Here is a 12,757-nt window from a genome sequence, read left to right on the forward strand (position 1 = left end):
GGAACCTGCACCTTAGTGCATCATGGTAGTCATGATACTCACACGTCTCAGGTCTCACGTGGGTGGAGCCCTTGACCCAATGCAGTATGCATGCAGGAAGAACAGATCAGTGAAGGATGCAGTCTTGACGGTGATCCACAGTGCCGTGACACACCTGGGGAGGCCTCACCATTATGTGTGCATCTTTTTGCTGGAGTTCTTCTTTGCTTTTAACAGCCTCACCACAAACTCTCCCACCTACAGGTGGACCCCAGCATTACCTTGCGGGTGATGGACTTCCTGCTTTACAGGGGGAAGTATGTCAAGTTCAACAACACAACATCCCTTCCTCTGTGTACGTCTACCAGTTCCCCCCAAGGAACTGTCATCTCTCCAGGGCTATTCTCCATATACACCAATGACCTGAGGTTCTTGGCAGTGAAATATGCAGATAACACTGCCTATGTCGACCTCTTGGATGACACACTACATTTCCAAACAGAAGATAACAGGGTTCATGACTGTTGCCATAACAACAATCTCACATTTTAAAAAATTAACAAAAAAAAACTGCTTATTGATTTCCAGAGGAAGGCAGACCCAGTGAGCCACCTAGTCCTGGGTGGTGAAGAGATAGAGAGTGGAGAGTTTTAAGTACCTGGGAACCATCATGGACAGCACACTCTCTTTACATGCCAACTCTCCGAACATCAATAAAAAGTAACGACTGTACCTCCTGCACAGGATACTGTCCAACTACTGCACCAGACTGAGACAACTGAATGTCAACACCAGGATACTGTCCAACTACTGCACCAGACTGAGACAACTGAATGTCAACACCAGGATACTGTCCAACTACTGCACCAGACTGAGACAACTGAATGTCAACACCAGGATACTGTCCAACTACTGCACCAGACTGAGACAACTGAATGTCAACACCAGGATACTGTCCAACTACTGCACCAGATATATAGAGAGTGTGCTGACTTTCTGTTTACTGGCTTGGTACGGTGAGCAGTCAATGGCCTCGTACGGTGAGCAGTCAGTGGCCTGGTACAGTGGGCAGTCAGTGGCCTGGTACGGTGGGCAGTGAGTGGCCTGGTACGGTGGGCAGTGAGTGGCCTGGTACAGTGGGCAGTGAGTGGCCTGGTAAGGTGAGCAGTCAGTGGCCTGGTAAGGTGAGCAGTCAGTGGCCTGGTACAGTGGGCAGTCAGTGGCCTGGTACAGTGGGCAGTCAGTGGCCTGGTACAGTGAGCAGTCAGTGGCCTGGTACAGTGGGCAGTGAGTGGCCTGGTACGGTGGGCAGTGAGTGGCCTGGTACGGTGGGCAGTCAGTGGCCTGGTACGGTGGGCAGTGAGTGGCCTGGTAAGGTGAGCAGTCAGTGGCCTGGTACGGTGGGCAGTCAGTGGCCTGGTACGGTGGGCAGTCAGTGGCCTGGTACAGTGGGCAGTCAGTGGCCTGGTACGGTGAACAGTCAGTGGCCTGGTACGGTGAACAGTCAGTGGCCTGGTACAGTGGGCAGTCAGTGGCCTGGTACGGTGAGCAGTCAGTGGCCTGGTACAGTGGGCAGTCAGTGGCCTGGTACGGTGAGCAGTCAGTGGCCTGGTACAGTGGGCAGTCAGTGGCCTGGTACGGTGGGCAGTCAGTGGCCTGGTACAGTGGGCAGTCAGTGGCCTGGTACGGTGAACAGTCAGTGGCCTGGTACGGTGAACAGTCAGTGGCCTGGTACAGTGGGCAGTCAGTGGCCTGGTACGGTGAGCAGTCAGTGGCCTGGTACAGTGGGCAGTCAGTGGCCTGGTACGGTGAGCAGTCAGTGGCCTGGTACAGTGGGCAGTCAGTGGCCTGGTACGGTGAACAGTCAGTGGCCTGGTACGGTGAACAGTCAGTGGCCTGGTACGGTGAACAGTCAGTGGCCTGGTACAGTGGGCAGTCAGTGGCCTGGTACGGTGAGCAGTCAGTGGCCTGGTACAGTGGGCAGTCAGTGGCCTGGTACGGTGAGCAGTCAGTGGCCTGGTACAGTGGGCAGTCAGTGGCCTGGTACGGTGAACAGTCAGTGGCCTGGTACAGTGGGCAGTCAGTGGCCTGGTACGGTGAGCAGTCAGTGGCCTGGTACGGTGGGCAGTCAGTGGCCTGGTACGGTGAGCAGTCAGTGGCCTGGTACAGTGGGCAGTCAGTGGCCTGGTACGGTGAGCAGTCAATGGCCTCGTACGGTGAGCAGTCAGTGGCCTGGTACAGTGGGCAGTCAGTGGCCTGGTACGGTGAACAGTCAGTGGCCTGGTACAGTGGGCAGTCAGTGGCCTGGTACGGTGAGCAGTCAGTGGCCTGGTACGGTGGGCAGTCAGTGGCCTGGTACGGTGAGCAGTCAGTGGCCTGGTACAGTGGGCAGTCAGTGGCCTGGTCAAAGCAAGGGCTGACGGTGAGCAGTCAATGGCCTACGGTGAGCAGTCAGTGGCCTGGTACAGTGGGCAGTCAGTGGCCTGGTACGGTGAACAGTCAGTGGCCTGGTACGGTGAGCAGTCAGTGGCCTGGTACGGTGAGCAGTCAGTGGCCTGGTACGGTGAGCAGTCAGTGGCCTGGTATGGTGGGAAGTAATATAATAATAATAATATATGCCATTTAGCAGACGCTTTTATCCAAAGCGACTTACAGTCATGTGTGCATACATTCTACGTATGGGTGGTCCCGGGGATCGAACCCACAGTGGCCTGGTATGGTGGCTAATAAGGGTACCCTCAGTCGGACTGTGAACTTGGGGTCCAAGCTTTGCAGGCTGCAGTGCAGGGTGCTTCAAGATCTCTATGATAAATGGACAAGAGACAAGGCCAAACACATCATAGAGGACCCCACACGTAATCTTGCCCAATGATTTGAGCTGCTGCCCTCCGGTAAGGAGTTTAAGGGTCCTACTGTAGGGTCCCACTTAAGGGTCTCACTTCAGTAAGAATAGGAGCAAGGCTAGCTTCATTCCATCAGCCATCGGGCTGCTGAACAGTGGGACATAACACCGAGATTCAGGCCCACTATACGGTCAGGAGGCTGCACACACTTTGAATATGTGTAAATGTAAGTGTAACTTGTTTACTAACTTTCCAGTTTTCTGTACTGCATCTATTATAGTGTGTTGTGTTTGTGTATTTGTATGCTGATGTCACAGAATTAATTTCCATGTAACTGGAAAAATAAAGTACAGTATATCATATCGTATGGAAGTAATAGGATAGGACAATAGTGCCCACTGCTGTCTGATATATGTAGTTGCATACAATGCACTTCATTGCAACAATATGGCAGTACCATTGAGCTTCTTCTGTACTTTAGGTGGTTTACTCAATAACTGCTGTGTATACTTAGTAATAGCACACACCATGGACTGTATCATGTGTCCTTGGTATAGGATTGTATCTGTAGAATAATAACTGATGGGGAAATTGGGGCCCTAAGAGGTTTCTATTGATTTTTATCATGCTCAAAATAATGTTGGGAAATGCAGCTGTATTATTGCTACATTTCCTGTCGCCCACAGAGACATTCCACAGATCTGTCGCCCACTGCTATCTTCCACAGATCTGTCACCCACTGAGATATTCCACAGATCTGTCGCCCACTGAGATATTCCACAGATTTGTCGCACACTGAGATATTCCACAGATCCGTCGCCCACTGAGATATTCCACAGATTTGGCATGAGTAATTTAATGATACATTTCCTCTACGTGAGTCAGGGCACACACACACACACACACACACACACACACACACACACACACACACACACACACACACACACACACACACACACACACACACACACACACACACACACACACACACACACACACACACACACACACACACACACACACACACACACACACACACACACACACACACACACACACACACACACACACACACCAGTACAGAATGGAGTGAGGCATGGTGGAGGAACAATAATCTGGATGTAGGGATTCCGCTATAATACAGGCGCGGCGGGGAACAGGCTGTGGCTCGGGAAGTCTGTTTCTCCTCTGTCTCTCGCAGTTGTCTGACTATGAGCGTGTCACAGACAAGGTTATGGGGAGAGGAGAGATAGGGGAGAGGTCATCAAGGCTGAGTTCCAGGCTGACTATCTTACAGTCACCTGCCAGATCTCAAAACATATAAACTGTGAAGCGTGCGTGGCATGTAATCATTGGTTGATGAGCACAAAGTGACTGTTATATAGTCAACTTGGAATGGGGGCAGTATCTTTCTGGCCAATCGAACGTCACTGCCTGACTCAGTGTGGTTCATTAGGGAAAACAGCTGGATTGTACAGAGCTCTGACATCACAAAATCTGGATGAGAAGCCAGGCAATCAAAGACAGCATCTGTACAGCAGCCAGAGAGCAGCCAAGCAAACAAACAGCATGATGCAGGAACTCATATTCACAGTTCCCAGTTCCCCACAAAACATGTACACAAACTTTCTTCTTGTTCAAATTGCCTACAGGACTGTTTCACTAGCACAGACTGGAATATGTTCTGGGATTCATCCGGTGGCATTGAGGCGTATACCACATCAGTACATTGACAAAGTCATCCCCACAGACTGAACATATCCCAACCAGAAGCAATGGATTACAGGCAACATCCAAACTGAGTTATAGGCTCGAGCTGCCGCTTTCAAAGAGCGGGACACTAATCCAGACGCTTATTATAATTCCCGCTACGACCTCAGACAAGCAATCAAACAGACAAAGCGTCAAAACAGGTCTAAGATCGAATCCTACTACGCCGGCTCGGACGCTCGTCGGATGTGGCAGGGCTTGCAAACTATCACGGATTATAAAAGGAAACCCAGCCGCAAACTGCCCAGTGACGTGAGCCTACCAGATGAGCTTAATGCCTTCTATGCTCACTTCGAGGCAAGCAACACTGAACCATGCATGAGAGCACCAGCTGTTCAGGGCGACTGTGTGATCAAGCTCTCCATAGTCGATGAGAGTAAGACTTTAAACAGGTTAACATTCACAAGGCAGCAGGGCCAGACGGATTACCAGAGCATGCGCTGACCAGCTGGCAAGTGTCTTCCTTCACATATTCAACCTCTCTCTGAACCACTCTGTAATACCTACAATACCGTTCAAAAGTTTGGGGTACTTGTTTTTGAAAGAAAAGGCCATTTTTGGTCCATTAAAATAACAGCAAATTGATCAGAAATACAGTGTAGACATTGTAAATGACTACTGTAGCTGGAAATGGCTGATTCTTTAATGCAATATCTACATAGGTGTACAAAGGCCTATTATCAGCATCCATCACTCCTGTGTTCCAATGGCACATTGCGTTAGCTAATCCAAGTTTATCATTTTAAAAGGCTAATTGATCATTAGAAAACCCTTTTGCAATTATGTTAGCACAGCTAGCACAGCAATTAAACAGTCCTCAACTGGCAGCTTCATTAAATAGTACCCGCAAAACACCAATCTCAACATCAACAGTGAAGAGATGACTCGGGGATGCGGCCTTCTAGGCAGAGTTCATCTGTCCAGTGTCTGTGTTCTTTTGCCCATCTTAATCTTTTATTTTTATTGGACATTCTGAGATATGGCTTTTTCTTTGCAACTCTGCCTAGAAGGCCAGCATCCCGGAGTCGCCTCTTCACTGTTGACGTTGAGACTGGTGTTTTGCGGGTACTATTTAATGAAGCTGCCGGTTGAGAACTTGTGAGTTGTCTGTTTCTCAAACTAAACACTCTAATGCGCTTGTCCTCTTGCTCAGTTGTGCACCGGGGCCTCCCACTCCTCTTTCCAATATCTATGTAGATATTCCATAAAAATCAGCCTTTTCCATTGACTATCGCCCAATAGCATTGACTATCGCCCAATAGCACACATCTGTAGCCATTAAAGGCTTTGAAATGCTGGTCATGGCTCACATCAACACCCTCATCACAGACACCCTGGACCCACTCCAACTCACATACTGCCCCAACAGATCCACAGATGATGCATTCTCTATTGCACTCCACACTGCCCTATCCCAACTGGACAAGAGGAACACCTACAGTATATCACAAAAGTGAGTACACCCCTCACATTTTTGTAAATATTTGAGTATATCTTTTCGTGTGACAACACTGAAGAAATTAGATTTTCACTTAGGGGTGTACTCACTTTTGTTGCCAGCGGTTTAGACATTAATGGCTGTGTGTTGAGTTATTTTGAGGGGACAACAATTTACACTGTTATACAAGCTGTTCACTCACTACTTTACATTGTAGCAAAGTGTCATTTCTTCAGTGTTGTCACTGACTACAGCTCATTGTTCAACACCATAGTGTCCTTCAAGCTCATCACTAAGCTAGGGACCCTGGGACTGAACACCTCTCTCTGCAACTGAATTCTGGAATTCCTGATGGGCCACCCCCAGGTGGTAAGTGGAGGCAACAACACATCCGCCACGTTGAGGGGTCCCCTCAGGGGTATGTGCTTAGTCCCCTCCCTGTACACACACGACTGCGTGACAACACATGACTCCAAAACCATCCTTAAGTTTGCTGACGACACAACGGTGTTAGGCCTGATCACCGACGATGATGAGACAGCCTATAGGGAGGAGGTCAGTGACCTGGCCAGGACAACAACCTCTCCCTAAACGTCAGGAAGACAAAGGAGCTGATCGTGGACTACAGGAAACAGAGGACCGAGCATGCCCCCATTCACATCGACAGGGCTGTGTTGGAGCGGGTGGAGAGTTTCAAGTTCCTCTGTGTCCACATCCCTAAGGATCTATTACAGTCCACACAAACCAACAGAGTCGTGAAGAGGGCATGAAAATGGCTCTTCCCTCTCAGGAGGCTGAAAAGTTTTGGCATGGGCTCTCAGATCCTCAAAGTTCTACAGCTGCACCATTGAGAGCATCTTGACTGGCTGCATCACCACTTGGGATGGCAACTGTAAAGCCCAGTACATCACTGGGGCTGAGCTCCCTGAAATCCAGGACCTCTATACCAGGCAGTGTCAGACGAAGGCCCTAAAATAGTCAAAGACTCCAGCCACTGCACGGCAAGAGGTACCAATGCACCAAGTCTGGTACCAACAAGCCATAAGACTACTAAATAGTTAGTTAAATAGTTAACCAAATAGCTGTTAGTTAACCATTTTTACTCATCACATACGCTGCGGCTACTGTTTAGTATCTATCCTGTTGCCTAGTCACTTTAAACCTACCTATAAGTACATATTCTGTATACTTAAATTACCCCATACCCCTGCACATCACCTCGGTACTGGTACACCGTGTATATAGCATTACTCATTGTGTATTTATTATTACTTGTTATTAATTTTCTATTATTTCTCTATCGCTGCATTGTTGGGAAGGGCCTGCAAGCATTTCATTGTTAGTCTACACCTGTTGTTAACGAAGAATGTGACAAATACAATTAGATTTGAGAGCAGATTGTCTTGGATTAGATCCTGTTGATGAATGCAGGCTAGGATAGTGTAGTCACAAGAGGATGCTGTCTGGTTGTAAATCCAATAAACTGGACAACAATGTCAGTAAATGTATAGAAGTGCCACCCTACAGCCCACACATACACAAGCGCACACACTAACACACTAACACACAATGTTACTTAATATTGAATGTGCAAGTAGACAATACTATACCTGTTACATAGAACTACTTCACTGCGAGTGCATTTGAGGTAAAAAAATATATAGAGACCTGTGATTGGCTTACCATGGTCACATGACTGCAGATTTTGGTCCCTATACACTTGGCTTAGTAATTGAGGTTTCCATATGATATAGATCAGATGTTAACCACAGACTTCCTCCAAGCCCCCATTTATATTTAAAACCACCTCGCCAAACACAGTACAGATTCAGTACACCATCAGAGGAAGAACCAGAGACCTAGGAGACAATCTCTGCAATAAAATGTCCTATCTATCTGTGTCTCTGTCGGTCTGTCTCTCTGCGTCCATCTGTCTTTTTGTCTGTCTGGCTCTCTCTGCCTCTCTGCTGGTGTGTTGGTCTGTCAGTCTGCCTGTCTGTCTACCTCTGTCTCTCTGTCTGTCTGCTTGCCTGTCCATCTCTGTGTCTGTCTCGGTCTGCCTTCCCTCCTGCCTGTCTATCTCCCTGGCCTCTGACATGTTTTCATAGTAATAATCTCCTTGCTTGGACCCAGACATATCACACAACACAGCTCTCTAGATGAGGCATCATTGAAGCTGTCCAAACCAGAAAGACTACTGTGTGGGTAGTGGGTACCTAACTATTTTATCAAACTATCCTAAACAGCACATCTCCTAATGACGTTTTACCCAATTCTGTTCAGAATTAGCTGTTGTGTGATGCCAATGTTGGCCTAGCAGTTCAGGACAGTTCAGGACGTGTTGCCTAATTCTGTTTTACTCTTATCCTTTAGAAAACAAATGAATGATGAAGAGAATTAATGTGATTTGAAACTCTCCTTAATCTGATAGTAATACAAAACACATTGAAAACAGAGGTTGTTATATATAGTTAATGTAGCCTAAGACGACAACATTATCCATCTCCGTCTCTGTCTTCCGTTTGAACATGGGGCAATGAGGCCAAGGGAGATTAACAGACATTTAAAAGGAATTGACCACACAAAACCATTGTAGTCTACTCATATGAAAGTTTAATTCAATCAAACAGCTAAACAGTTGAATACTTTATACATTTTCCATCTAGTAGTGAGTCTGAGGTAAGTAACCAGCAAGGTCACACCAGCAACAGCATTGTTGTGTTGTGTGAGGGAGGCGGGTAGTGAGAGGGCAGTGACGCTGAATAGTGCCCTCCTCCCCTTCCCAATTCCGCCGATTTAGCGTCTGCCCACTCCTCGCTCCTGCACCGACCTCCAAGGGAAACCGCTTTGTTACCAACCGTATCCAAATTTTACGCGGGTTACCCAAGTCCGACTCAATTAAAATACAGTAGCCCCAGAGAAGTAGGTTGTTGAGAAATAACGTGTACTGTCTCTTTAAGATCTCTTGGCTAGTTTGCTTCGTATTGATCAATCCACCATTTTCCAACACACAGCGGCGGCAGTGGTAACACAGCGACAGCTAACCCTACCTGGAGACGCCAGGACCCGGGGCAGTCATGGCAGCGAACATGTACCGGGTTGGAGGTAAGGGGGAACACATTTTGGGACAATTTTGTATCCTTTATGTTGCGCTCGTCCGGTTCGTCGCAGGATTTGCAGCATGTTTTTACCCTTCCTTTTATTTCCTAAAGCGCCTTGTGTTTCAGTCAGAGTGATGAAGACGATGGTGACTGTGTGAGGAGGAGGATGGTGATGAAGGGGAGTCTCGTAGCGCGAGGGATCGACCCCGGGTTTTAATTGTTGTTGTTTCCATCCCGTATCGCTATTGTTGTTACACAAACCAATATGATCGTCTTTGGTAGGCCTAACAGCATTTGTTTTCACTAAAATAGTTCAACCGCGATTCGCTTTTAAAAGTAAAGTTTGGCTTGCCAGTCAGCTACCAAACGTTAGCTAGCTAGGTTGCTAACATGTTATTTGGCTCTGGATAGAGTGAGTCAGAATTAAAGGAATTAGTATTAAATTAGTTTAATACTATCTCTGGTACGAGTGTTATGAGGCAGGGCAGGATGACTACTGCTGGTCTCTGAAGTTAGCTAACTTAAATAAGGTGCCAATCAGAATTAAAATAAATTATAATTTAGTCTACTCAGGTTCAGGTTGAGTTAATTTACCTGAGTCTAGCTATCCAACTCACCTGGATATTTTAGTGTTGGGGGATTGATTATAGTTTGAAGATTGGGGTCAGGTGTTTCATTCTCCTGCAATACATTTGAACAGGAGTCTGACAACAAATTGGGGACTGTATCTAGTAGGCAAACGTTAGTCAATCCACAGTTTTTAAACCAAGCTTGTTAGCTAGTGTGAAATTTTTGTTGGACCACAACTGTGTGTAAAGTGTTGGTTTCATAAATGGAAATAAAAGATCCCAGAAATGTTCCATATGCACAAAGTGTATTTCTCTCAAATGTTGTCAACAAATGTGTTTACATTTCTCCTTTACCAAGATAATCCATCCGCCTGACAGGTATGGCATATCAAGAAGCTGATTAAACAGCATGGTCAGTACACAGGTGCATCTTGTGTTGGGGACAATAAAAGGCCACTCTAAAATATGCAGGTTTGTCACACAACACAATAGATGTCTCAAGTTTTGAGGGAGTGTGCAATTGGCATGCTGACTGCAGGAATGTCCATCAGAGCTGTTGCCAGATAATTTGATGTGAATTTATATACCATAAGCCACCTCCAACTTCGTTTTAGAGAATTTGGCAGTATGTCCAACTGGCATTACAACCGCAGACCACATGTATGGGGTCATGGGTGAGTGTTTTTCTGATGTCACCGTCATGAACAGAGTGCCCCACGGGTGGGGTTATGGTACGGGCAGGCATAAGCTACGGACAACAAATACAATTACATTTTATTGATGGCAATTAGAATGCTCTAAAATACCGCAATGAGATCCTAAGGCCCTTTATTTTTAGGTATCAGATGCATATCTGTATTCCCAGTTGTGAAATCAATAGATTAAGGTCTAAATAATTTATTTCAATTGACTGATCTCTTATGAACTGTAACTCAGTGAAATTGTTGTGTATATATATACACATGCATACATACAGTGGGGCAAAAAAGTATTTAGTCAGCCACCAATTGTGCAAGTTTTCCCACTTAAAAAGATGAGAGAGGCCTGTAATTTTCATCATAGGTACACTTCAACTATGACAGACAAAATGAGAAGAAAAATCCAGAAAATCACATTGTAGGATTTTTTAAATGAATTTATTTGCAAATTATGGTGGAAAATAAGTATTTGGTCACCTACAAACAAGCAAGATATCTGGCTCTCACAGACCTGTAACTTTCTTTAAGAGGCTCCTCTGTCCTCCACTCGTTACCTGTATTAATGGCACCTGTTTGAACTTGTTATCAGTATAAAAGACACCTGTCCACAACTTCAAACAGTCACACTCCAAACTCCACTATGGCCAAGACCAAAGACCTGTCAAAGGACACCAGAAACAAAATTGTAGACCTGCACTGGGCTGGGAAGACTGAATCTGCAATAGGTAAGCAGCTTGGTTTGAAGAAATCAACTGTGGGAGCAATTATTAGGAAATGGATGTCAGTAGTCTTGTATGTCTATCTCCCTCGATCTGGGGCTCCACGCAAGATCTCACCCCGTGGGGTAAAAATGATCACAAGAACTGTGAGCAAAAATCCCAGAACCACACGGGGGGACCTAGTGAATGACCTGCAGAGAGCTGGGACCAAAGTAATAAAGCCTACCATCAGTAACACACTACGCCGCCAGGGACTCAAATCCTGCAGTGCCAGACGTGTCCCCCTGCTTAAGCCAGTACATGTCCAAGCCCGTCTGAAGTTTGGTAGAGAGCATTTGGATGATCCAGAAGAAGATTGAGAGAATGTCAGATGAAACCAAAATATAACTTTTTGGTAAAAACTCAACTCGTCGTGTTTGGAGGACAAAGAATGCTGAGTTGCATCCAAAGAACACCATACCTACTGTGAAGCATGGGGGTGGAAACATCATGCTTTGGGGCTGTTTTTCTGCAAAGGGACCAGGACGACTGATCCGTGTAAAGGAAATAATGGGGCCATGTATCGTGAGATTTTGAGTGAAAACCTCCTTCCATCAGCAAGGGAATTGAAGATGAAATGTGGCTGGGTCTTTCAGCATGACAATGATCCCAAACACACCGCCCAGGCAACGGAGTGGCTTCGTAAGAAGCATTTCAAGGTCCTGGAGTGGCCTAGCCAGTCTCCAGATCTCAACTACATAGAAAATCTTTGGAGGGAGTTTAAAGTCCGTGTTACCCAGCAACAGCCCCAAAACATCATTGCTCTAGAGGAGATCTGCATAGAGGAATGGGCCAAAATACCAGCAACGGTGTGTAAAAACCTTGAAGATGTACAGAAAATGTTTGATCTCTGTCATTGCCAACAAAGGGTATATAACAAAGTATTGAGAAACTTTTGTTATTGGCCAAATACTTATTTTCCACTATAATTTGCAAATAAATTCATTAAAAATCCTACAATGTGATTTTCTGAAAAAAAAAATGTTTTTTCATTTTGTCTGTAGTGTACCTATGATGATAAATTACAGGCCTCTCATCTTTTTAAGTGGGAGAACTTGCACAATTGGTGGATGACTAAATATGTTTTTGCCCCACTATATATTATATCAAAAATTACACTAAATAAAAACTCAAATGTCTGCTTTTACTGAGTTACAGTTCATATAAGGAAATCAGTCAATTTAAATTAATTCATTAGGGCCTAATCTATGAATTTCACTTGACTGGACAGGGACACAGTCATGGGTGGAGCCTGGCAGGACATAGGCCCACCCACATGGGATCCATGCCTAGCCAATCAGGAGTTTTTTCCCCCACAAAAGTGCTTTATTACAGACAGAAATACTCCTCAGTTTCATCAGATGTCCGGGTGGCTGGTCTCAGATGATCCCGCAGGTGAAAACTGGATGTGGAGGTCCTGGGCGTGGTTACATGTGGTCTGCAGTTGTGAGGCCTGTTGGACATACTTCCAAATTCTCAAAAATTACAATGGAGGCGGTTTAGAGTAGAGAAATTAACATTACATTCTCTGGCAACAGCTCTAGTGGACATTCCTGCAGTCAGCAGGCCAATTGCACACTCCCCTCAACTTGAGACAT

The 12,757-nt window shown here is 46.0% G+C and overlaps 1 protein-coding gene across 2 annotated transcripts in view; it reads left to right on the top strand.

Annotated features, from left to right (window-relative positions):
* The first annotated feature begins 8,800 nt into the window (after window positions 1-8,800).
* LOC124046675 (metastasis-associated protein MTA1-like) overlaps window positions 8,801-12,757 on the top strand; it is a 75,191-nt gene continuing 71,234 nt past the window's right edge. The window contains exons 1-2 of one of the 2 annotated variants that reach the window (XM_046367317.1): window positions 8,801-8,955; window positions 9,048-9,138. In XM_046367317.1, coding sequence (XP_046223273.1) covers window positions 9,111-9,138 — 28 coding nt within the window. In that variant the 5' untranslated portion in view covers window positions 8,801-8,955; window positions 9,048-9,110. Of the gene's footprint in view, window positions 9,139-12,757 lie in introns of both variants that reach the window. The other variant, XM_046367316.1, reaches the window with a different exon arrangement.

Source organism: Oncorhynchus gorbuscha, linkage group LG10 (genome assembly GCF_021184085.1).
Source record: "Oncorhynchus gorbuscha isolate QuinsamMale2020 ecotype Even-year linkage group LG10, OgorEven_v1.0, whole genome shotgun sequence".
Classification (NCBI taxonomy): domain Eukaryota; kingdom Metazoa; phylum Chordata; class Actinopteri; order Salmoniformes; family Salmonidae; genus Oncorhynchus; species Oncorhynchus gorbuscha.